The 25,876-nt window shown below is 51.2% G+C and overlaps 1 protein-coding gene across 1 annotated transcript; it reads right to left on the reverse strand.

Annotated features, from left to right (window-relative positions):
- On the reverse strand, positions 1 to 25,638 carry LOC147097254 (gamma-secretase subunit Aph-1b-like). Its single transcript, XM_085972055.1, is given in 7 exon segments — positions 1 to 1,265; positions 1,267 to 1,374; positions 8,446 to 8,573; positions 14,032 to 14,154; positions 17,914 to 17,987; positions 19,826 to 19,996; positions 25,404 to 25,638. Coding segments are annotated over 7 exon segments (777 nt in total). The 5' UTR covers positions 25,517 to 25,638; the 3' UTR covers positions 1 to 1,205.
- Between the last annotated feature and the right edge of the window lie 238 nt (positions 25,639 to 25,876).

The raw sequence follows: 25,876 nt of genomic DNA on the forward strand, positions 1-25,876 counted from the left end.
CCCCCCCCCCCCCCCCCCCCCCCCAAAATCTCCAATCTTGAGTATTGTGTGCAGTTTTGGTCGCCTTATCTGAGGAAGGATGTTCTTGCCATGGATGGAGTTCAGCGAAGATTCACCAGACTGATACCCGGGATGGCAGGAATGACGTATGAGGAGAGATTGGGTCGATTGGCTTATACTTGCTGGAGTTTAAAAGAATGAGAGGGGATCTCATCAAAACCTATAAAATTCTAACAGGACTAGACAGAACTAGATGCAGGAATGATGACCGGGGGAGTCCAGAACCAGGGTCACAGTCTAAGGATAAGGGGTAAGCCATTTAGGACAGAGATGAGGAGGAATTTCTTCACCCAGAGAGTGGTGAACCTGTGGAATTCTCTACCACAGAAGGCAGTTGAGGCCAATTCATTAAATATATTCAAGAAGGAGTTAGATATATTTCTTAAGGCTAAAGGGATCAAGGGATATGGGGAGAAAGCAGGGACCGGGGGTACTGAATTTGGATGATCAGCCATGATCTCATTGAATGGCGGAGCAGGCTCGAGGGGCCGAATGGCCTACTCCTGCTCTTATCTTCTATGTTTCTATGTATTTTTAGAACTAATAAATGAAAGTGTTAAAAGAAAATGAAAAAAACACCACAATTTGTTTTATGCCCCTGTGATTTTTCTCCCGGGTTGTTCGCTGCAGTGCCCTGGAGATTATCCTTCAATTCTGGAGACTCCAGGCCAATCCTGGAGGGTTGGCAACCCTACAAACAAGTGAGGTATCTCTGCTTAAATAAGGAGCTACAGATCAGTTGTAAAAGGAGCTGCATCTATTAGTTTAACTGCTTCAGATTGAAACAAATTGTCTCGATGCTTTCAATCCACATATAGGCCTGAATGCCGTTAGTCTAACCACTGTACAAAGCGGCTGAGAGATAAACAGCGCTCACATCAAGCTGGCAAATCAGTCATTTCTCGCTTACAATCTTGCTACACTGGCTGAAGGCAAATGGAGTTGTCAATAGGTACACGTTATACTGAATCTATAGACTGTGCCCTGAGCTAAGTTTAAAATTACAGCAATTACTAAAGGAAGTCAACAGTGCTTTTTTTTTAACAACCTTTATGCTCGGATAAAACATGGTTTTGCCCTCGAGACTATTCCCCTCCACCGTGAATAGCCAGGTCGTGCTGGAAGAGCGTCCAGATCGCCAAACGTTATCTGGGGTCGGTGGTTGGCCAAAGAAAGTCTTTGTCCCTGCACGTGACACAGAGTTTTGAGGTTCCGAGCTGAGCCACCCACAGTGAGAAATGCCAACATGCCCATGACCAACGTGATGAGGTATACTGGGATCAGGCTCCCATCATAATGAGGATTCACAAACGTCTGTATTGAGAGAGGAAGAAGCACAATGCAGATTGAAAGAAAGGAAAATGCATCGTTCTGAACCACAGCACAACACGAAGCCAGGATATCCCTCGCTTCCCTTCAAAAGCATCGAAGGGTGTAGAATACGAAGGTTAATGAATGTTACCATCTATTTTAGGATTCAGACAAATGGATTAACATAATAACATAAGAAATAGGAGTCGTCGGCCATTTGCCCCTCGAGCCTGCTCCGCCATTCAACAAGATCATGGGCTGACCTGATCTTGGCTTCAACTCTACTTCCCTGCCCACTCCCCATAACCCTCGACTTCCTTATTGTTCAAAATCTGTCTATCTCCACCTTGAATATATTCACTGACTCCGCCTCCACAGCTCGCTGGGGAAGAGAATTCCAAAGATTCACGACCCTCTGAGAAGAAATTCCTCCTCATCTCCGTTCTAAATGGGCGACCCTTTATTCTGAAACTATGCCCCCGAGTTCTAGATTCCCCCACGAGGGGAAATATCCCCCTCTGCATCTACCTTGTCAAGATCCCTCAGAATCTTATATATTTCAATAAGATCGCCTCTCATTCTTCTAAACTCCAATGAGTATAGGCTCAACCTTCCCTCATAAGACAACCCCTTCATCCCAGGAATCAACCAAATGAACCTTCTCTGAACTGCCTCCAATGCAATACATCCCTCCTTAAATAAGGAGACCAAAACTGTACGCAGTACTCCAGGTGTGGTCTCACCAGCACCCTGTACAGTTGTAGCAAGACTTCCCTACTTTTATACTCCATACCCCTTGCAATAAAGGCCAATATTCCATTTGCCATCCTGATTACTTGCTGTACCTGCATGCTAACTTTTTGTGTTTCATGTACGAGGACCCCCAGGTCCCTCTGTACCGCAGCATTCTAAAGTCTCTCTCCATTTAAATAATAATTTGCTTTTCTATTCTTCCTACCAAAGTGGATAACCCCACATTTTCTCACATTGTACTCCATCTGCCAAATTTTTTGGCCACTCACTTAACCTATCTATATCCCTTTGCAGGCTCTCTGGCCTAGAAATTCATTGACGCCACTTTTGGAGCGCTAAGTGGGGCGTCCGCTAAAGTTTTGCGGCCGCCGCCAAATCTGGGCCACTTCTCCGATATTCATTAGCTTCGCCCAGACTAGTTCGGGCGAGCGCTAAAACTGCTGTTGGACGCCTCTCTTTGGGCGCTAAGCCGGAGGTGGTGATCGATAGCGCCGAGGCCGGGCGCAGCGCAGGTGCGGCCATCTCGTGACTGACAGCAGACACCCTGGCGCCGGCCAGCTCTTAAGGGGGAAGGGTCGACTGTGTCTGCTGCCACGCCCTGGATAGTGGAGCCCTCCAGCTAGGCCTGAACACTGCTGCTGGACCCAAATAGCGCCTGAAGACATGGAGAAGGCCCGTGAACGTGCGCAGCGCTTCTCAGAGCGTGATCTGAGTGTGCTGCTTGCTGCTGTGGAGAAGAGGCGCCATGTTTTGTACCTGGACAATGGCAAGAAGGCGACGGTCCGCGTCTACAGGAGAGCCTGGAGGCATGTCGCCAGCAAGCTGTCAGCCAACAGCGACGTCCCCAGGACCGGTGCCCAATGCCGCAAAAAGTTTAATGACCTCACACGCATTGTCAGGGTGAGTACCCTTTCCAGTGACCTCCTCATCCTTGCATGTGCACCTCACATTATGGGTAAAGGGACCTGAAAGCTCTAATGGCCAGCCTTCATCCAGCAGCTATGGGACAGGCATGAGCATCAATTGCACATTCTGCACTTAACACACTGGCCAGGCTATTCCACCATGGGAGGCAGTGCACACCAGATCATGGCGACACACTGGCCAGGCTATTCCACCATGGGAGGCAGTGCACAGCAGATCATGGCGACACACTGGCCAGGCTATTCCACCATGGGAGGCAGTGCACAGATCATGGCGACACACTGGCCAGGCTATTCCACCATGGGAGGCAGTGCACACCAGATCATGGCGACACACTGGCCAGGCTATTCCACCATGGGAGGCAGTGCACACCAGATCATGGCGACACACTGGCCAGGCTATTCCACCATGGGAGGCAGTGCACACAAGATCACGGCGACACGCTGTACTTAGAGGCTGTCCTTTCTCTTGCAGGCCAAGCTGGCGAATAATCGCAAGAGCCGGACTGCGACCGGGGGAGGACGACCCCATATCCAGCCACTCACCGACCTGCAACATCGCGTGGAGCGCCTCATGGCTGGCCGGGTGATTGGGCCCGTTGCATGTGGAGATGCCGACCCTATTCTGGGAAGCAATGGTAAGGACATCACCTTTTGCACCTCTCTCGTCCCACTTGCGCATCAGATCTACATCCTTTGCCACTGTCCGACCAATGCGCTGAATGCCACCACTCATGCATCCCGCACTGACGCCCTCTCCTCACTCTAAAGCTACTCTTGTGCCTTCCTGCTTTCAGATGGTCAAGAGGAGGTCCCTCAACTTGCCAGTGACAGACCCTCCGAGGAGGAGCAGGAGGAGGAGCAAGAGGAAGGCGGCCCATCAGGGGAACCCTCAGCCGCGGCCACCCAGGCCAATGTAGGGGACACGTCTTCCCTGGAGGGCAGCGTGGCGGAAGTGTCGAAGGGGAGGGGAGCTCCTGGGACCTGCGTGCTGCAGAAAGGCGGGAGGGGGGTGGAAGCTCGGCGGCCTTCTCCCCAGAGGGGGGATGCGTCGGAGGGGAGTCCAATTGCTGGGCCCAGCGGCCTCCAGCAACGCAGGAAGGGTCGGCCAGCTCGGCGGCCTTCTCCCCAGAGGGAGAGTCCGGCCTCCAGTCAGGAGATGCTCTTCGCCGAGGAGATGGAACGCCTCGAAGACTTGTCCGCGGACTCGGAGCGCCGGCACACGGAGCTCATGGCGGCAGTGGCACGGTTGCCTGAGTCCATCGATTCCCTCTCTCGGAGTGTGGCCAAGTTCGGGCCCTCAGAGGCCACCAGTCGGGCGGAATACCGGGCAGATCTGTCAGCGACTGGCCAGGTGATTAGTGGTGCCGTCCAGTCACTGGCTGCTCTGCTGCGGTCAGTGAACAGGTCAACACGGGCACTCACTGCTGCCACACTCGCTGTGTCAGCCAGGCATCGCCAGGGCACCCGGCGCGCTGCAGCAGCACATCGGTCTGTCCCTCGGCAGATTGGTGCGCATGCTGCAGTGCTGGCCCGGGCGAGTGCCAGTGTCTCAGGCGACCAGCGAGCGCCTGCCATCCGCCAGCTTGCCGCCATTCCTCCAGCCGCCACTGCCACTCCCCCAGTGGAGCTGCCAGGAGCTGCTGCAGCGACTGATGCTGGCCAGCCACAGCTGCAGCAATCAACAGCCGGCCGCTCGACGCCCAGACCTCGACTAGGCCGACCCCCAAGGGCATCTGCCGTCACGACATGTGCCCCTCAGGAGCCTGCCCCCAGCCTTGCAGCAGCCAATGGCCTTACTTTGAGGCGGAGCAGCAGGGCGGGCAGGGGCCACCCAAAGATGGCCAAGGCATCGCCCTAGTGGGCCAAATAGTCGAATGTGTGGCCATTTGTGTTTGTTTCTTGAGGCCGAGAATTGGATGTTTGTTTTTTGAAGGCCGATGATGTGATGTTTGTTTTGGACGAAGGCCGAGAATGACGGCCATTTTAGTTGCCCTATTTTGTTAATCCTCCCCAGGTTGTGGGAGCGAGTAATGTGTTTGAGTGTTTTTTGGGGGTTTCCTCTGTTTTTGGTTTTCATGTGGGAAGGGCCCAGAGTTTGTACAATAAAGCATTTTATTTATTCACATTGTCCATGTTTGATCTTTGAAGTGTTTGTTGCCTTAACCGGCTGAGGGCTTGCGGAGCGGCTGCAATCATGTTCTATCATTGGCACAAGCCATTCCCTGACAGGGGGCCTAGAAGTGACGTTCAATAAGCCGACGACGGGCGGCCCTTGGACCTTGTGCGTCCCTCCTGGGCTGGTACTCCTCGTCGTCCTCATGCTCCTCCTCCTGAGGTGGTGGTCCAACGTGAGGTGGCAGTGCCTGAGTCCTGCGGATAGCCAGGTTGTGCAGCATGCAGCAAACGACGACGAATTGGGAGACTCGATCCTGCGAATACTGGAGGGCTCCCCCGGAGCGGTCGAGACAGCGGAACCGTTGCTTGAGCACGCCGATTGTTTGTTCTATGAGGCTCCTCGTCGCTTGATGGCTCTCGTTGTATGCCTCTTCAGCAGGGGTCGTGGGCGCGCGGAGCGGGGTCATGAGCCAGGTACACAAAGGATAGCCTTTGTCCCCGATAAGCCATCCTCTTGGGGGAGGCTGTGCCTGGAACATGTCAGCCACAGTTGTCTGTCGCAGGATAAAGGCATCGTGGCTGCTGCCTGGAAAGCGGGCATTGACAGCTAGGATGCGCTGCCTGTGGTCACACACCAGCTGTACATTGAGGGAATGGTAGCCCTTCCGGTTGCGGTAATCCTCGGCATGCTCAAGAGGTGCCCGCAAAGCCACATGCGTGCAGTCAATGGCGCCCTGCACCATGGGGAAGCCCGCTATTCTTGCAAACCCCACTGCACGCTGCTGCTGCTTGTCCAGGGTCATGGGGAAGGAGATGAATTGATGTCTCCTTCTGAAAAGGGCTTCGGTCACCTGGCGGATGCAGCAATGCACGGCGAACTGGGAGATGTTAGCGATGTCCCCAGTAGCGGATTGGAAGGAGCCGGAGGCATAGAAGTTGAGAGCCACCGTCACCTTCACTGCCACCGACAGAGACGTCCTGCGCATCAGCTGTGGCTGCAGATCTCTCTGAAGCAGCCGGCAGATGTCTGTAACCACCTCCCTTCGGAATCGCAGCCTCCTAACACACATCGCGGCAGACATGGTCAGATAGGAGGTCTGCTGGCGGTATACCCTGCGTGGGTAAGGCCTCAGTTGGCGACGCCTGTTGCCCCCTCTGCGTCTAGCCAGGGCTGCCACTCTCTCACGGCATCTGTAAGCCCTTCTGGCATAAGGGTGAAATTCAGCGTTGCCACCCAATGCAGCCCCCATTATATGCTGGCAAACACTGAGCTCTGAATGAAGGCTAAGATAATTGGTAAGCTCTGGCCCGAGCCAAAAATACCTGTCCAAGTGTTGGTCCAAACCAGTAAACTCTCCTCCTTGGTCTCTGTCCAAAAAACCGTTGCACAAGAGTGAATGCTGCAAAATGGCTGGCCTTTATACTGCTGGGTAAGTGCCCTTTAATTAGCGCTCCCCCCGGCTCGGCTGGCCTGTGTACCGTTCCACTTCACAGTCGCTCGGGACGCCCGGCGCACAATGGGCCGGCGCGAGTGAAGTTCCGGTTTGGGGCGCACAAAGGGCGTTGCACTATTAAATTACGTCATGATCTGCGCGCGCAGTAGGGCACGCGCTAAGACTTTGCGCCGGCGCTAAATGTGTCCTGAAGTTGGGGAGAGGCGCAGATCGCGCTGCGCCCGGGCGATAAGCGCCTAGCGCTCGAGATCTACTCCCCCTAAGGTGCTAACGGCTGGCGCGCCCAACTGAATTTCTAGGCCTCTGTGTCCTCCTCACAACTTGCTTTCCCATCCATCTTTGCATCGTCAGCAAATTTGGCTACAGTACACGGTCCCTTCATCCAAGTCATTAATATAGATTAAATGGCTAAAGCACTTCATTAAGCAAACTTCCAATTTATTAATGTGAAAAATGACGAGAAATCAGTAAAAAAAAAATTGATGTGAGCAAAACTCATTGTAGAAAGCAGTCAACATACGTAAAAAATGAAAACGGGAAAAGTCTGTTGCCATCGTGTCGATGCCGGCTCTTTGCTAGGCCAATCCAAAATTAATCCCATTGCTCTGCTCTCTCTGTAGCCCTTTATCTTGCTCTGCTTCAAATATTTATCCACTTTTCCTTTAACAAGAGAATTTTCTCTGCCTCAGCCACTCCTTGTAGCAAAACATTGCACGATTCCCATTCCTGATGACTATTCAATGACCCCCAACCCATTGGGCAAGGACAGGATCAGATCCAGCGGAGATGCCTCCATGGTCAAACAGCTTGCTGATACTCTCACATTAAGAATGGCCAATTTGACACAGTATCAACAACAACAACTTGTATTTATATAGCACCTTTAATGTAGTAAAACGTCCCAGGGCGCTGCACAGGAGCGACACCGAGCCACATCAGGAGATATTAGGACAGGTGAGGTGGGTTTTAAGGAACATCTTAAAGGAGGAGAGAGAGGTAGAAAGGCGAAGAGGCTGAGGGAATTCCAGAGCTTAGGGCCTCGGCAGCTGAGGGCACGGCCACCAATGGTGGAGCAACTTAAATCAGGGATGCTCAAGAGGCCAGAATTGGAGGAGCGCAGGTATCTCCGAGGGTTGTAAGGCTGGAGGAGATTACTGAGATAGGGAGGGGCGAGGCCATGGAGGGATTTGAAAACAAGAGTTTTAAAATCGAGGCGTTGCTTAACCAGGAGCCGATGTAGGTCAGCGAGCACAGGGGTGATGGGTGAACGGGACTTGGTGCGAGTTAGGACACGGGCAGCCGAGTCGTGGATGACCGCAAGTTTACGGAGGGCAGAACATGGGAGGCCAGCCAGGAGTGCGTTGGAATAGTCGAGTCTAGAGGTAACAAAGGCATGGATGAGGGTTTCATCAGCAGATGAGCTGAGGCAAGGGCGGAGACGGGCGATGTTCCAGAGGTGGAAATAGGCAGTCTTAGTTATGTTGTGGCTATGTGGTCGGAAGCTCATTTCTGGGTCAAATATGATACTAAGTTTGCGAACAGTGTGGTTCAGCCTCAGACAGATGTTAGGGAGAGGGATGGAGTCAGTGGCTAGGGAACGGAGTTGGTGGCGGGGACCGAAGGCAATGGCTGCAAAGGAACAGGAAATTGGATAAAAATAATCCCGTATAATTTAATTGTATTAAACTGTAGCAAATTATCCATAGTTTCTAAAAATACACATTCAAAGCTGTGCAGTACAAGCTGCAAATACACGTTGGCAATGATTTTATCTCACCAGACAGGATTATTTTGAGCTAATTTTACTACAGAATATTAACACTTACCACACTGGACACCACGAGATGGCTCAGTACGACTACAGCCAGTGCCCACCACCTCTCCCTCTCACAGGCATCGAAGGAGACGATTCCCCAGAACACATGGAGCAAAATGATGGCCAGGGTCATAAACGCTACAACACAAAGAAAGGAAGAACTTGCATTTCTATAGCGCCTTTCACGACCTCAGATCGTTCCAAAGCACTTTACAGCCAATGAAGTACTTTCTGAAGTGCAGTCACTGTTGTAATGTCGGAAACACGGCAGCCAATTTGCGCACAGCAAGCTCCCACAAACAGCAATGAGATAACGACCAGATCATCATGATGCCGGTAGAGGGATAAATATTGGCCAGAACCCCGGGGAGAACGCCCCTGCTCTTCTTCAAATAGTGCCGTGTGATCTTTTACATCCACCGGAGAGAGCAGACGGGGGGGCTCGGTTTAACGTCTCATCCCAAAGACGGATTCATTTAAGTTGGTTTCCCATTTAGAGACTCGTACTTTTAAAATTACAAACATGCACGAAACACCGGGACCTTTAGTTGGTGACTTGTGACCCACAAAGGCGTGGGGCAGAGCTTCATGAAGCACAGGAGCCATTTTTGGGTAGCAACAGACAAGGTTACTTTACTGGACTGATAATCCTGAGAACCCAAGTTCAATCCCACCATGGCAAGTTGAGAATTGAATTCAGTTTAAAAAATCTGGAAATGAAAAAACTGGTATCACTAAAAGTGACCATGAAGCTTTCAGATGGTTAGAAAAACCCAACTGGTTCATTAATGTTCTTTACGGAAGGAAACCTGCTTTCCTTACCCAGTCTGGCCTACACGTGACTCCAGTCCCACACCAACAGGGCTGACTCTGAACTGCCCTCTGAAGTGACCCAGCAAGTCGCTCAGTTGTATCAAATCCACTACAAAGAACTCACTACCCAACAGCACTGTGGGAGCACCTTCACCACACGGACTGCAATGATTCAGGAAGGTGGCCCATCACCACCTTCTCAGGGTAACTAGGGACGGGCAATAAATGCTGGCCTTGCCAGCGACGCCCACGTCCCGAGAATTTAAAAAATCAATGCTGTTTTCTCTCAGCCCTTTTCTGATTCTCCGTGGGCCACTCTCTCGTCCCAGAGGGGTGGAAGGCCATCTGCTCCCAGCCACTGGGAGCTGCGCAGGCGTGACCTTCCCCAACTCCCCTTCGAGCAAGTGCTTGGTCTCTGGGTTCAGCACCTTTCCATAGCAGCGCAGCCGAGACAAGAACACGATATGTCTTTGAAGGGGGTGGGGTTGGGAGCAGAGAGGCGTAATCCCGAGTCCCAACCTCCACACAGAGCAGCTGGCTTATGCTCCAATCCACAGCGCCGCCCCACCACACTGACACGAGCTCTACTTTTCTTTATGGACATGGAGCAGCAATCAATGATGCTGTGTTGACACTATGGGCTGAATAGCGCAATGGAAAACAATGTTTGATTCAGTGATGATCGGAACGGTCTTGTGGGCATGGTGAAGGTCATGGTGAGGCAGGTTCGGCTCACAGTCCTACCATCATGCATCACCTGCGGTGTTATTCCCACATTTTAATCAGGATTATCCCAAGTTTTTTAGTTAAGTTTTCCTGGCCTTTTCTCCATGATTTACATCCCAAAAAACAGAAAGTTGGCAATTTCTCTCGTTACAGTATTTTTAAACAGATGTCTTATTTGCCCCCTTTTCTTCCCTCTCCAATTTTCTGCACTCCCTTTCTAAAATTGGTTGCTCCTGAGTGAGATATAATCCGATTGACCATCAGGTGTCCTCCAGTACGCTGCCTAAAGGGCACATTATTTGAGAGAGATCAGGCAGAAAGTGTCATCAGGAAGGGGCTTCACAGTCAGAGCCTGACCCTGTCCTTGCCCACTGTCCGCACACGTGCATCTTGGGCAGTCGCTGAACTGCAACTTATCTTTCCCTCCCAAAACTGAGGGAAGAGAGGTCAGCTGACCTGCTTCTGTCCCTTCACCAAGTCTCCTTTACAGCCCGTTGCTGGGAGGCAGAGTGTCACCGCGCAGCATCTCCCCGGTAGCAGCAGAATGGGAATGGGCCTGTGCCTCTCCACGCCAACCAATTTGCCACCACTCGCTTCTACATTCCCTACCCTAGAACAATCCTGTTCTGAGCCCGGCCTGTGTTGAACAAGAATGACAAATCTGCAGCCCCAGAGAAAGGCGGCAATTGTACTCTGCACCTCCTCTAGCAAAACGGGCACAGTCTGCAACTTGTCACATGGAACATCACAGAGTGATGGACCTGTGGCAGAGATGTTGCAAGACCAGCACAATGCTTCAAACTGTCTCAGTAAATGAGTGCTTTCTGCAATGTCCAGATCTGTTGTGAGGCTGTCCCCCTGATTGACAGGGATAGGCTAAAGTACTCAGCTAAAGCAAGGTAGAGTGGGCCACCCCCCACACTATCAGTACATTTGAAAGACACAGTAGAGTTGTGCTACCGTCTTGTAGCCAAGGAGTTAGCTGTGGCTTAGTGGGTAACACTCTCGCCTCAGAGTCAGAAGGTTGTGGGTTCAAGTCCCACTCCAGAGACTTGAGCACATAAATGTAGGCGGACACTCCAGTGCTGCACTGTCAGAGGGGCCGTCTTTCAGATGAGACGTTAAACCGAGGCCCCGTCTATCCTCTCAGGTGGATGTAAAAGATCCCGTGGATCTATTCGATGGACAGGGAAGTTCTCCCCAATGCCCTGGCCAATATTTATCTCTCAACCAACATCACTAAAATCTGGTTATTACCACATTGCTGTTTGTGGGACCTTTCTCAATGTTCCCTTTCACTTTTTTTGGGGGTCGTGCAGCCCATTCAAAATTCTGTGCACGAGCGTTTTTTTCAATTTAAAAGGCGGCTCACCGGCTGCACGGGACCCCTGGAGCGCAGCGCAGCCTATAGGAAACATTGACCTTGCTGTGCGCAAATTGGCTGCCACGTTTCCATACATTGCAACAGTGACTACTTCAAAAGTAATTCATTGCATGTAAAGCGCTTTGGGACGTCCTGAGATTGTGAAAGGCGCTGTGGAAATACAAGTTCTTTCTTTGTTATATGCTATGTCACACGAACAACTTACACATCCTAACAGGAATGTCTTTGAACAAAATAAATGGGTGAGTAGTTACAAGGCTGCTTTTATTCGCAAATGTTAGTCACGATCATTTGCAATCAAGGGCGTTAAATGTCAAGCCACCCCAATTTAAAATGTATTTACTAATGCGTGCGCACAGCAAATCTTAATGGAAGGTTCTTTACTTCCGAAAACAAATCCCACAATACTACCTCTACCTATAATTTTGAGGGAGTATTAGTGACTGCAACCTTTGTGTAATTATTGAGTCGGAGTGACAGGGTGCAGTTCCCTCCCTGTGTAAGGTCAGACCCACACGCTGATGCTCCCACCTGCCCCATGAGGAGGCTCTGTGTGCCGAGTGCACACTCCCCACAGGAAGGGAGGAAAACTGAGGGACGAGTTCCTTTTAAGAAAACCGTTTGCTCTGTGAATTCAGGGAAGGTAAAGCACAGAAGAAGTCACGTAATCCATTATCGCGCTCTCTACGGTTATTTTTCCATCCGTTGTTTTTGGATCAGCAATGGCTAAAAAAAAGTGTCAACATTTTAGGGTTCGGCTGATGAATTGAAAACCATCCAGGCATCCTAAGGCTGCTTTAGTGACAATAAGATTCCAACACAGGGGAAAGATTTCAGGAATAAACTATATTCTGGCTTTGAACTTGAAGGTGCAATATTTTTTTTGATCTAAAGCATACTTCCCTCCCATCTCTTTAAAGATAACACATCTGTGAACATCAGGCCCATTTCCCAATGTAAAACAGTACATTGCATGCAGAGGGGTCTGGTTTGTAAAAGGTTTTGTACATATAGTGCTTATAACACACACACACACCTGGATTTCAGATCTACTTTGATGTAAAATAAAAATGAAAGAAAGACTTGCATTTCTATAGCACCTTTCACGACCACCGGATGTCCCAAAGCGCTTTACAGCCAATGAAGTACTTTTTGAAGTGTTGTAATGTAGGAAATGTGGCAACCAATTTGCGCACAGCAAGCTCCCACAAACAGCAATATGATAATAACCAGATAATCTGTTTTCGTGATGTTGATTGAGGAATAAATATTGGCCCCAGGACACCGGGGAGAACTCCCCTGCTCTTTTTCGAAATAGTGCCCTGGGATCTTTTACATCCACCCGAGGGAGCCAGACGGGGCCTCGGGTTAACGTCTCATCCGAAAGACGGCACCTCCGACAGTGCAGCACTCCCTCAGCACTACACTGGGAGCGTCAGCCTAGATTTTGTGCTCAAGTCTCTGGAGTGGGACTTGAACCCACGACCTCCTGACTCAGAGGCGAGAGTGCTGCCCACTGAGCCACAGCTGACACCAAGAAAGAATTTAAGTTTGTATAACAGGTAACCACATCTTCAGGTGTCTCATGACTGATGAATTACCTTTGAAGTGCAACGACTGTTATGTAAGGAAACAATTTGCACCCAGTGAGGTCCCAGAAACAGCAATGAGATGAATCACCAGTTAATCTGTCTTTGCTTCTGTTGGCCAGAACTTCCCATCTCTTCTTTGAATAATGTCATAGGATCTCGGACATCCACCTGACCCACATGAGCAGGCAGATGAGGCCTGGGCTTAGTGACTCCTCTAAAACTCATGTGACAATTCAGCACTTCCTCAGTATTACACTAAAATGTCAGCCTAGATTATAGAGCCATAGGAGTTTACAACACAGAGGGAGGCCATTCGGTCCATCGTGTCTGTGCCGGCTCTTTGACCGAGCAAACCAAAACTAACCCCACTGCTCTCCCCTCTCCCCATAAGCTCCCTTTCTTCCTCTGCTTCAAATATTTATCCAATTTTCTCTTAAAAGATGCTACGGTCTCTGCCTCAACCACCCCTGTGGCAAAGCATTCCATCAGCCCATATCTCATTGACTGGCCTCCTCCTGTTCCTATGCTCCAACAACCCTCTGCATAATGAAATTTCTGCTAATCTCACTCAGTGAGGATTTTAAATTGATGACCCCGTGTCACCAGCTCCTCAGCCAGCAGAACTAGTCTTTCCTTATTCATCCCGTCAAAATCCTTCATGATTTAAAAAGGCTTCTCTCGGCCTTCTCTGCTCCAATGGGAATAGTCCCGGTATCTCAAGTCTCTCCTCATAACCCTAGTTTCCCCTCCCTGGCATCTCCCTGGTGAATCTTTGCTGCAAGCTTTCATGTCCTTTCTACAACGGGGCGTCCAGAAGTGCCATTACTCTTGGTACCATACTCATTACCTGTGGCCTAACCACATGCTCAGACCTCAGCTTGATGTTTTCAGGACAGCTCCTTCCCCCTCTTGCTACATTGAACCAAAATAGCCTCCGTGCGACTCTGCAGGTGAGAAGCCCCTCGCCCGCTTTATTCAGGCGATCATCAATAAATCTGGCATTTTTTGGCCAGACCTGAGGAACGGAAGGCAGGACCTTTGCAGTCTCGGCCATCACGCAGCAAAACAAAATGACACCTACCTGACGCAAGGAAATAATGCGATGACTCCCCGTGAATACCGACTGTACCTGGACCCAGGGAATCAGCCAGGATATTCACAACAGAGAAGGCTCCACTCATAATACCGAAACCCAGTCCTGAAACTGTGCAGAACACAAAGCCTTAGTTAAAATGCAATGGAATCCTATTGTACAGGTGGTCAGTCACTCCACAAACAGGATTCTCCTCTACTGCTGGGGCCTACAGGCTTCTAAACCACATCAACCAGGCATGGCACCTAGAACATAGACTAGGAGGTTCCCCAGTTTGTGCTGAATTAGCTGATTTCAGTGAATGACGGGGCCACGATACTCAATCCCCATGTGCCCAGACTGGGGTACCCGTTCCTGGTGCCCGCTGGGAAGTGCCATATGCGGACAGTGTTGTGTGTAGGCAGGTTGGGTCTCGGCTGTGACGGTCTCCAGTTGAACACGCTCGTCACCAAGCCTCACACACGATTGCTCGCTTGGGCAGGGTTAGCGAGCATCGTTGACATCCAATGGAAGTGTACGCTGAGAGTCGCGGGGGGGGGGGGGGGGGGCAGGAAAGAGCCACAGGTCAAAGGTCAGTACGAGCTCACATTCCAATGTGATGATATTATGGGATGCATCATCGCTGATTGATGCATTTACAATTAGTGCCTCAAACCTTCCAGTACAACTAGTCTCAGGCTGGCAGAAACGGCACTTTTACTGTCAATGCATCACATCAGACTGGGCAAATGTGCGAGTATTCCACTGAACCCAAGCATCTGCAAGAAGCACAGTGCATTTTTACAGCACTGGATAATCTTGTCATGATCTTTTTCAGTTAGAGAAATAATTTTGTTACTTGGAACCATACACGGTTCTGCTGGACGGTTCAGGTGATATGTTGGGTTATGTGCGTCGACCATTGCTTTGCTCACCACCTTATAATGAGCTTCAAGGAACGCTGGATATTGGTCCAGAGCTTCGGGTCTCCACGGGTGAGTACGCACGGGGTACTCACCCGTAAGCCCAATGGAAGTGCCGGTTTCCTGCATGCACGGGAAACCGGCACTCCTGTTCCTCTGAAAGCAGGGGTTCAGAGGTCGAACGCGTGCGCGGGCGAGGCTGCGCGTGCGCATTGAACTTCGTTTTTTTTTGCAGGTTTTCCCGGGAGGGTAAGTCTGCAGAAGTTAGACATTTAAAAAGTAGGCGTAAGGCCTGCTTTTTACAAGGTAAGTGGTGAATTAATTAGAATTAAAACATTTTTTCCACAGGTTTATTATTTTTAAATACTTTAAAGAAAGGTAAGTTTATTTTTAGCCCCTTTAGAAAATTTTCAAAAATTTAAATTATTTAAAATAATAATTTCATGTAATTTATAGCTTATTTAAAAAATGTGATTTTTTAAAAAATTTATTTGAAGATTTAGTGATGTTATGGGGCCCATAGTATTTCTAAGTTTGACAGCACTTCCTATCAGACTTATGAATGAAGCATTCCCTGCTCCGATTGGCTCCCCATGGCCCACGTGATCCCAGGGGACGCATCGAACTAACTGCACCTCTGGGATACGCAAGCACTGCGCGCCGGCAGCTGGAGCAGGCCCCGGATCGGAATCCCACGCGGGCCCACAGCTCAACGGCCGGCGCACAAGTTAAGTACAGATCGGGGGCTTGCACCCACGGGAAGCCCCCGACCCGAATTTCTGGGCCAATACCTCTACAGTAACTACGGTGTGGTATAAGTTCAACATTATACCCGTGCTTCTGTAGTCTGTGACTGTAGACATTGGTAACAACAACTTGCTGTTATATAGCTCCTTTAACATAGTAAAACATCCCAAGGCGCTTCACAGGAGCGATACCGAACAAAATTTGACACCGAGCCACATAAGGAGATATTGGGGCAGATGGCCAAAAACTTGATCAAAGAGGTCGGTTTTAAAGAGTATCTTAAAGGAGGAAAGAGGTAGAGAGGCAGAGAGGGAATTCCAGAGCTTAGGGCCCAGGCAGCTGAAGGCACGGCCGCCAATGGTGGAGCGATTAAAATCAGGGATGCGCAAGACGCCAGAATTGGAGGAGCGCGGAGATCTCGGAGGGTTGTGGGGCTGAAGGAGATTACAGAGATCGGGAGGGGCGAGGCCATGGAGGGATTTGAAAACAAGGATGAAAATTTTTAAATCGAGGCGCTGCTTAACTGGGAAGCAATCAACGTTCCCTCTAAGCTGCGCAGCTGTCTGCCAGTCCTGCGCAGCCCTGGACCGGCTTTTCAATGTGAAATTTCGCACATGTGCGAAACTCTGAATAAGCTGCACAGCCCTTTAAAGGGGACGCGCATCCAAAAAAGATTAGGTGGAACACTGGAGCCAATGTAGGTTAGCGAGCATAGGGGGGTGATGGGTTTATGGAGGGTGGAAGATGGGAAGGGCAGCCAGGGGTGCTTTGGAATGGTAAAGTCTAGAGGTAACAAAGGCATGGGTGAGGGTTTCAGCAGATAAGAACATAACAATAGGAGCAGGAGTCGGCCATTTGGCCCTTCGAGCCTGCTCCGCCATTCAATAAGATCACGGCTGATCTTCTACCTCAACTCCACCTTCCCACACTATCCCCATATCCCTTAATTACTAAAAATTTATCGGCCTGTCTTGAATATACTCAACGACTGAGCCTCCACAGCCCACTGGGGTAGAGAATTCCAAAGATTCACCACCCTCTGTGTGAAGAAATTTCTCGTCTCAGTCCTAAATGGCTGACCCCTTATTCTGAGACTGTGACCCCTGGTTCTAGACTCCCCAGCCAGGGGAAACATTCTCCCATCATCTACCCTGTCAAGCCCCTTAAGAATTTTATGTTCCAATGAGATCACCTCTCATTCTTCTAAACTCTAGAGAATATAGGCCTAGTCTACTCAATCTCTCCTCATAGGACAATCCCCCCATCCCAGGAACCAGTCTGGTGAACCTTCGTTGCACTCCCGCTAAGGCAAGTATATCCTTCCTTAGGTAAGGAGACCAAAACTGTCCACAATACTCCAGGCGTGGCCTCACCAATGTCCTGTATAATTGTAGTACGACATCTTTACTCTTATACTCGAATCCCTTTGTAACAAAAGCTAACATACCATTTGCTTTCCTAATTGCTTGCTGTACCTGTATGTTAACTTTCTGCGATTCATGTACAAGGACACCCAGGTCCCTCTGAATACCAACATTTCCCAGTCTCTCACCATTCAACAAATATTCTGCTTTTTTGTTTTTCCTGCCAAAGTGGATAACTTCACACTTCCCCACATTGTATTCCATTTGCCATGTCCTTGCCCACTCAGTCAACCTGTCTATATCTCTCTGCAGCCTCTTCGTGTTCTCCTCATAGCTTACTTTCCCACCTAACTTGGTATCATCAGCAAACTTGGATACGTTACACTCAATCCCTTCATCCAAGTCATTAATATAGATTGTAAATAACTGAGGCCCAAGCACTGATCCTTGTGGTACCCCGCTAGTTACAGACTACCAACCCAAAAAAAAGTCCTGTTTATTCCTACTCTCTGTTTTCTGTCCATTAACCAATCCTCAATCCAAGCTAATATATTACCCCCTAATTTTGTGTAATAACTTCCTGTGTGGCACCTTATCGAATGCTTTTTGAAAATCCAAATACACCACATCCACTGGTTCCCCCTTATCCATCCTACTAGTTACATCTTGAAAACACTCGAACACATTTGTCAAACACGATTTCCCTTTCATAAAACCATGTTGACTCTGCCTAATCATATTACGATTTTCTAAGTGCCCTGTTACCACGTCCCTAATAATAGATTCTAGCATTTTGCCTACTGCTGATGTCAGGCTAATGAGCTGATAGTAGGTAGATTCCCATTATAGAAGCTTACCGTAAGCCAACTGTCTAATGGAGATGGGGACCGTTTCCTCTTGAGTTATAGCCATTAAACCTTGATTTGCCTTCCTGAAAGTTCCAGCAACAGAATGCACAAGTTACCCAGAGATATCCACAACCGTAAGGGGCTAAACATCAAGATTATAACTAGATAGTAAATTGAATGATGTTTAACATGCAGCCATGCGTTAACCTTATACATTGGGAATTTTTTTGAAATACAACAAAATATTTAACAAAAAAGTCCAGGGTCCATTAAATTTAGGGTTCCCTTGTTGAATAAAGCCATCACTCCGTGTTACTAAGCCATACAGACCAGAGGGTCTTGAGACTCATTCCAAGTTAGCTGACCTGAGCCAGGACAACTAGCCCGATTCCAAAACATTAACCAGGCTTGGATATGATGCCCTCCACAATTGGACAGCCTGCCAACACATCGCCTCGGCTCTTATTTGAACAATGGACAGGTAGGTGAGGCACTGGAGGGCTGACGGTGCCCGAGGAACCGAACCCCATCTTCAGGAGACGACCAGTGACATAGGGAATAAAGTATATACAGTGCAAGGGGAAAGAGGGCAGGGCACTGGGATTAGCTTTGGTTGCTCCATCAACGAGCCAGCACAGACTCGATGGGCCAAAGGGCCTTCGCTGCCCTCTACACTTCTATGCCTGTATCTGCCTGCGATGGAACGAGCATTTCCAAGTAAGGAAGAACTAATCGTCACGGCAGCGATCACAGGCCCACACACAACTGCAAGAACCCACCAGAGGCTAGCTTCCAAGTGTTGAAACTGCAATGACAGTTTTGTGTTTTATATTTAACTTTGTGTTTTATTTGAAGGTTTGGGTGGGGATGCAGTGGCCGATGCCAGACGTGTGACTGGAGGTGGTAACCTAGCTATAGTGAAAGATAATTGGCAAACACCGGTAACTGCACTCCAGGCTTCATCACATGTTCAAAGTTTCCTCTGGTTAAACTTTTTTAAAGAATTAAACTGCCTATGGCGTTACCGCAGTTGGTTGCTGAATACGGGGACGGGGGTTTATACACAAGATGGTGAGAGCGCCACCTAGTGGTCTGAGCTTGCAGTGACATTGTGAAAGTTGACAGTGATTTACAATGTGAACAGTGCAAGAGCAAAACATGTGACAACAGGAAGTAAGGTTTGTAGACAGGAAGTACACACAATTTTTACCAATATAGGGGTACGGTAGCATAGTGGTTATGTTACTGGACTAATGATCCAGAGACTCGAGTTCAAATCCCACCACGGCAGCTGGGGAATTTAAATTCAGTGAATTAAATAAATCTGGAACAAAAAGCTAGTATCCGTAATGGTAACCATGAAACTATCGGATTGTCGTTAAAACCCATCTGGTTCACTAATGTCCTTTAGGGAAGGAAATCTGCCGTCCTTACCTGGTCTGGCCATCATTTATTGCTCAGTTGAGTTATTGGATGTCAGAAACACATCCCCACATTTAATCCCTCACCCATCACCCCGCCGTGCTCGCTGACCTACACTGGCACCCGGTCTCCCAGTGCCTCCAATGTTTTCATCCTCGTGTGACTCCAGACCCACAGCAATGTGGTCGACTCTTAACTGCCCTCTGAAATGGCCCAGCGAGCCACTCAGTTGTATTCAAGGCGGCGGCTCACCATCTTCTCGAGGGCAAGTATGGATAGCCAATAAATGCTGGCCTCGCCGGCAATGTCCACATCCCGTGAATGAATCGAAAAAAATATATACAATGATGTAGACTAAAGATGTTATACAACTTTATCATGGCACATTCCAGTCATTTGTCAACTAGACTTGTAAAACGCTTCTATAACCCAGGTTATTAGGAGTTAATTCAAGTCAAGTACTTTGCTTTGAAATAATGTGATGCTGATGTTTTCTTACTTTAATAGCTTATAGTAACCAAATCGAACGAGCTCTTGAAGCAGCACTGAGAAAATGACGCCAAAGATGAGAAGTCCTTTCTGCATTAGTGCATTGTTCTTGTCACTCAGCTGCACAGCAATGATCCACACAAGTGACGACAACAATAGAGACACCAGCCAGAAGAAGGCTCTGAGGGAAAAAAAACATTCACATATCAACTCCACGGTTTTACATTCAGCACTTCAGATCCAGCAGATCATCGTTCACGTTATAAAACCGACACGTTTTTCATTCATTGAGTATCTGACGTCAGAAACACATCCCCACATTTAACCCCTCACCCATCACTGACCTACACTGGCACTCGGTCCCCCAGTACCTCCAATTTTTTCATCCATGTGTTCCAATCTCCTCAAGGCCTCCTCCATCTCGGTAACCTCCTCCAGCCCTACAACCTGCCGTGAACTGTGTTCCTCCAATTCTGGCATCCCCCACTCTGGCTGGGGATAGGCTGGGTCTGTTTTCCTTGGAACAGAGGAGGCTGAGGGGAGACCTTATTGAGGTGTATAAAATTATGAGGGGCATAGATAAAGTGGAAAGGACCTATTTCCCTTAGCAGAGGGGTCAAATACTAAGGGGCACAGATTTAAAGTAATTGGTGGAAGGTTTAGAGGGGATTTGAGGGGAAATTTCTTCACCCAGAGGGTTGTGGGGGTCTGGAACTCACTGCCTGAAAGGGTGGTAGAGGCAGGAACCCTAACCACATTTAAACAGTACTTGGATGTGCACTTGGGATGCTGTAACCTGCAGGGCTACGGACCAAGAGCTGGGAAGTGGAATTAGGCTGGAGAGCTCTTTGTTGGCCGGCGAGGACACAATGGGCCGAAATGGCCTCCTTCCGTGCTGTAACTTTCTATGATTCGCTCCACCATTGGCGGCCGTGCCTTTAGCCATCTAGACCCCGAGCTCTGGAATTCCCTCCCTAAACCTCTCCGCCCCTCTCTCCTCCTTTATGACCAGCCTTCTTGTCATCTGTCCCAATATCCCCATCTTTGGCTCGGCTCCATTCTAACCTGATTACTCTTCTGTGAAGCACCTTGAGACATTTACTACGTTAAAGGCGCTACGTAAATGCAAGTTGTTGTAAGCATCTCCAGGCAGGGTTACTGCAAAATCCACAAAGGTAGTTTCTCTCCTTCATACCCACTTGCACAAGTCAGAGAGCTTAGGCTGTTAATCTCCAGCACTGGCCCTGCACACTCTTGGACCCACAAGCGTGCACAGGGGCAATGCTGAGGTTTAACCAGCTAACGCTGCCCGCAGGTCATCAGCACAGACCATTGGTGATCTGCCTGCTGCTCACCCAGCCTGGACCATCCGACCCTCGAAGGTTTGCCGGGTTATTGAAAGCAGCCCTGCCTGTGGAGCCACACTGCTCGTGGTTTTTGTTTGACCACGTATGCACAAATGAGAACGCAGCGATATCACGGTGCAACAAGGATGGGGGAAACACAGGCGACATCCTCACCAAGTCAATGACACAACCTAGTAATAAGACCATCAGTCAGCCCCATGCAGGGCAGACCTGGGGACTAAACTGGAGCCACGTGTGTGCTGGTACAGGCAAGCAGATACATCAAGCACCTGGAGGCGACTAATCCATAAAAACGTGGGTTGCGAATGCCCCAGAATCGGAAGCCGAGATCCTTCACAGAAAGTGTTGGTGGCACTTTCTCAATACTTCTACTTCCCACAAATTACAAACCAAACTGGAAGACATAGGAACATGAAAATTGCTAGACTATAAAAAGACCGAGAGCCATCTGGTTCTCCTTGTACCACCCCGGTAGTCACATGATACCATGAGAATGGAGTTGTTGACCAATCACAGCCATCAATTTCTATCAATGAGTCTACACCAGACCCAGGCACGAGGTGAGGAAACCCCCAGTGGGGGAGAGCTATGGGAAGCAGAGGTCCAAACTCACCTGTTCCTCCCAAGCCATGCAACAGTCCCCACACACCATGTCTCAAATTACCCATGTACACAAATGAATTCAGAAATACTGACCCCACCAAAACCTAAACACGACAAGAATCTGAAGATGAATCAACACAGCCCGCTACACCTCTCTCCTGAAAAAGACATTTGAACCAAACTCCACTCTCACCACTAAAATCAACAGACTTCTCATTAACAAATCGGCATCTGAGCCAATGAAACACCCTTCAAAAGGTGCCCTGAATCAGAGCTAAGCACCATTTGCCTGGCTCCTTTGTCACGCTCGGTATGACATCAAAAGCAGCCGCCCACGTGCCGGCCCGCCCTCGCGCCTGGCAGCGCCGGCCCGCCCTCCCGCCTGGCAGTGCCGGCCCGCCCTCCCGCCTGGCAGGGCCGGCCCGCCCTCCCGCCTGGCAGTGCCGGCCCGCCCTCGCGCCTGGCAGTGCCGGCCCGCCCTCGCGCCTGGCAGTGCCGGCTCGCCCTCGCGCCTGGCAGTGCCGGCTCGCTCTCCCGCCTGGCAGTGCCGGCTCACTCTCGCGCCTGGCAGTGCCGACTCACTCTCCCGCCTGGCAGTGCCGACCCACCCTCCCGCCTGGCAGTGCCGGCTCACTCTCCCTCGTGGCAGTGCCGGCCCACCCTCCCGCCTGGCAGTGCCGGCTTACCCTCCCGCCTGGCAGTGCCGGCTCACACTCCCGCCTGGCAGTGCCGACTCACACTCCCGCCTGGCAGTGCCGGCTCACCCTCCCGCCTGGCAGTGCCGGCTCACTCTCCCGCCTGGCAGTGCCGGCTCACACTCGCGCCTGGCAGTGCCGGCTCACTCTCCCGCCTGGCAGTGCCGGCTCACTCTCCCGCCTGGCAGTGCCGGCTCACTCTTCCTCATGGCAGTGCCGACTCACTCTCCCGCCTGGCAGTGCCGACCCACCCTCCCGCCTGGCAGTGCCGGCTCACTCTCCCTCCTGGCAGTGCCGACTCAACCTCCTGCCTGGCAGTGCAGACACCCTCCCGCGTGGCAGTGCTGGCTCACTCTCCCGCCTGGCAGTGCCGACACCCTCCCGCGTGGCAGTGCCGACCCACCCTCCCGCGTGGCAATGCCGGCTCACTCTCCCGCCTGGCAGTGCCGACTCACCCTCCCGCCTGGCAGTGCCGACACCCTCCCGCCTGGCAGTGCCGACACCCTCCCGCGTGGCAGTGCCGGCTCACTCTCCCGCCTGGCAGTGCCGACACCCTCCCGCGTGGCAGTGCCGACCCACCCTCCCGCGTGGCAGTGCCGGCTCACTCTCCCGCCTGGCAGTGCCGACTCACCCTCCCGCCTGGCAGTGCCGACACCCTCCCGCCTGGCAGTGCCGACACCCTCCCGCGTGGCAGTGCCGGCTCACTCTCCCGCCTGGCAGTGCCGACACCCTCCCGCGTGGCAGTGCCGGCTCACTCTCCCGCCTGGCAGTGCAGACACCCTCCCGCCTGGCAGTGCCGACACCCTCCCGCATGGCAGTGCCGACACCCTCCCGCATGGCAGTGCCGACACCCTCCCGCGTGGCAGTGCCGGCTCACTCTCCCGCCTGGCAGTGCCGACACCCTCCCGCGTGGCAGTGCCGACACCCTCCCGCGTGGCAGTGCCGACACCCTCCCGCCTGGCAGTGCCGACACCCTCCCGCGTGGCAGTGCCGACACCCTCCCGCCTGGCAGTGCCGACACCCTCCCGCCTGGCAGTGCCGACACCCTCCCGCCTGGCAGTGCCGACACCCTCCCGCGTGGCAGTGCCGGCTCACTCTCCCGCCTGGCAGTGCCGACACCCTCCCGCGTGGCAGTGCCGACACCCTCCCGCGTGGCAGTGCCACCCAGCCCAGCACTTTCCTGCTTCTGCTCCCAATCAGTTAAACACAAAATACGCAAAGGGCTGAAAACGGTTCTCTGCTGATTTGTGCCCCTTTTTATCTCCCTTTTACGTTCAGCTTGCTAGAGACAAGAACAGGTGGTGAGGGAAAATCGCTGCTTGGGTGGCAGCACGAGCTTGGGGTTCTTTTTAAATGGAGCCTGCTAGCTTGTAGAGGCACCATGGAGCACAAACAGGGCAGTTTCATAGATCAGCAGGCACCAAGGTGAAATGCTGCATCCAAATTAGAACACCAGGTCTCCACATAAACACATCAAATGTCGCACTTAATTAGGACGTTGAAACACCCGCCGCAGATTCTACACACAAACAGGAATACAGGTGAAACTCCCGAGTATTAGCATATTAAAGCTGAAGCTAGAGATACTTAGAATCATAGAGATTTACGGCACAGAAGGAGGCCATTCGGCCCATCGTGTCTGTGCCGGCTGAAAAAGAGCGATCCAGCCTAATCCCACTGTCCAGCTCTTGGTCCGTAGCCCTGTAGGTTACGGCACTTCAGGTGCATATCCAGAACTTTGAGTCAGCTCAGAACTACCCAAATGCCTAATCTAGGCCTACTCCACAGTACAGTAGCGGGGAAGAGTGCTGCTGCATTGTCAGAGGTGCTGTCCTAAAGGCGAGACATGAAGTCGAGGCCTTGTTTGCCTGTTCAGGTGGAAGTGAAAATTTGTCACGGTTTGAAGAGCAGGGAGTTTGCCTGCTGTTTGGGCTAACATTCCTCCCTGAAACCACAACACAAAAAACATTAATTCACCTCACTTCTCCAAAACATTTATTGGGGTCTTCGTTACCTAATCTGACAATCCCACCAGCCAACTACTGAGTAGGACTCACTGCCCTATGTAAGGAACAGCCTTTCATGTGGAACTTTATCCAAAGCTTTCTGGATGTCTGATGCTGTGTGCTCACTGCCTCCTGGGTAAGAGCAATGGCAGCAGCACTGGGAAGAGATGGCCGAAGGAGCAGTTCATAATTATTAGAGAATAAAAACAGTTGGGAGACAGCTACAGTGTCAGAAACAGAAAGAAACCACAAGGTGGGGAAATGACAACTACAGAAAATGTGGGAAACACTCAGCAGGTCAGGCAGCATCTGTGGAGGGAGAAACAGAGTTAACGTTTCAGGTCGATGATCTTTCGTCAGAACTGGAAAAAGTCGGAGATGGAACAGGTTTTTAAGCGAGTGTAGGGGCAGGGGGAGGGGAGGAAAGGAAAGAACAAAAGGGAAGGTCTGTGATAGGATGGAAGGCAGGAGAGATTAAGAGACAAAAGGGATGATGGTGCAAGGCAGAAGGAGAGGGTAATGGGACAAGTTAAGAAACAAAAAGAGTCTAGAGGAGGTGTAAATGGGAATGGTCTGAAATTGAGATGGAGGAAATTAATCGGGTTGCTCCGTTTTACTGGCACGTTTCTATATTTTCCAGACCCGCTCCTCCAGAGTTCAACCAGGGAGCAGGAAGATTGGGGCCAATAGAGCGGGCCGTCACTGAGGACCCCCAACATTTAATGTACAGCTTAATTCAAACCCACTGATCCCAAGGCAGGTCACACAGGTAAACACACCCAGTGACCGTGCCCTGCTGCCGAGCACTGCACCCGGAGAGAGAGGGGGGGGTGACAGGTTCCCGGCCCTCCCCCAGACCCGCCCGGCCCGCTCCCAGACCCGCTCCCGGTACTCCGGGCCCGGGGCCTTGCCCTCACCCCGCCGTCAGGAAGATGACCCGCAGCGGCTCCCGGGCCACGGTCAGCAGGAAGAGGGAGAACGCCGGCCCGAAGGCAATGAACGTGCAGCCGAGGAACACGGCCCAGGTCATCCCGCCTCCTGCTCGCACTCCCACATCGGCGGCCACCGCCCGGCCTTCGGCTCCCGAACAAGCGGCAGAGCGAGGCCGCAATCTCGGCACCAGCCCGCACTCCCCACACAGCGCCTCCCCCGGCACCAGCCCGCACTCCCCACACAGCGCCTCCCCCCGGCACCAGCCCGCACTCCCCACACAGCGCCTCCCCCGGCACCAGCCCGCACTCCCCACACAGCGCCTCCCCCGGCACCAGCCCGCACTCCCCACACAGCGCCTCCCCCCGGCACCAGCCCGCACTCCCCACACAGCGCCTCCCCCGGCACCAGCCCGCACTCCCCACACAGCGCCTCCCCCGGCACCAGCCCGCACTCCCCA

The sequence above is a fragment of the Somniosus microcephalus genome, chromosome 32 (assembly GCF_052327205.1).
Source record: "Somniosus microcephalus isolate GS21.2 chromosome 32, FLI_Smic_1.0, whole genome shotgun sequence".
NCBI lineage: Eukaryota > Metazoa > Chordata > Chondrichthyes > Squaliformes > Somniosidae > Somniosus > Somniosus microcephalus.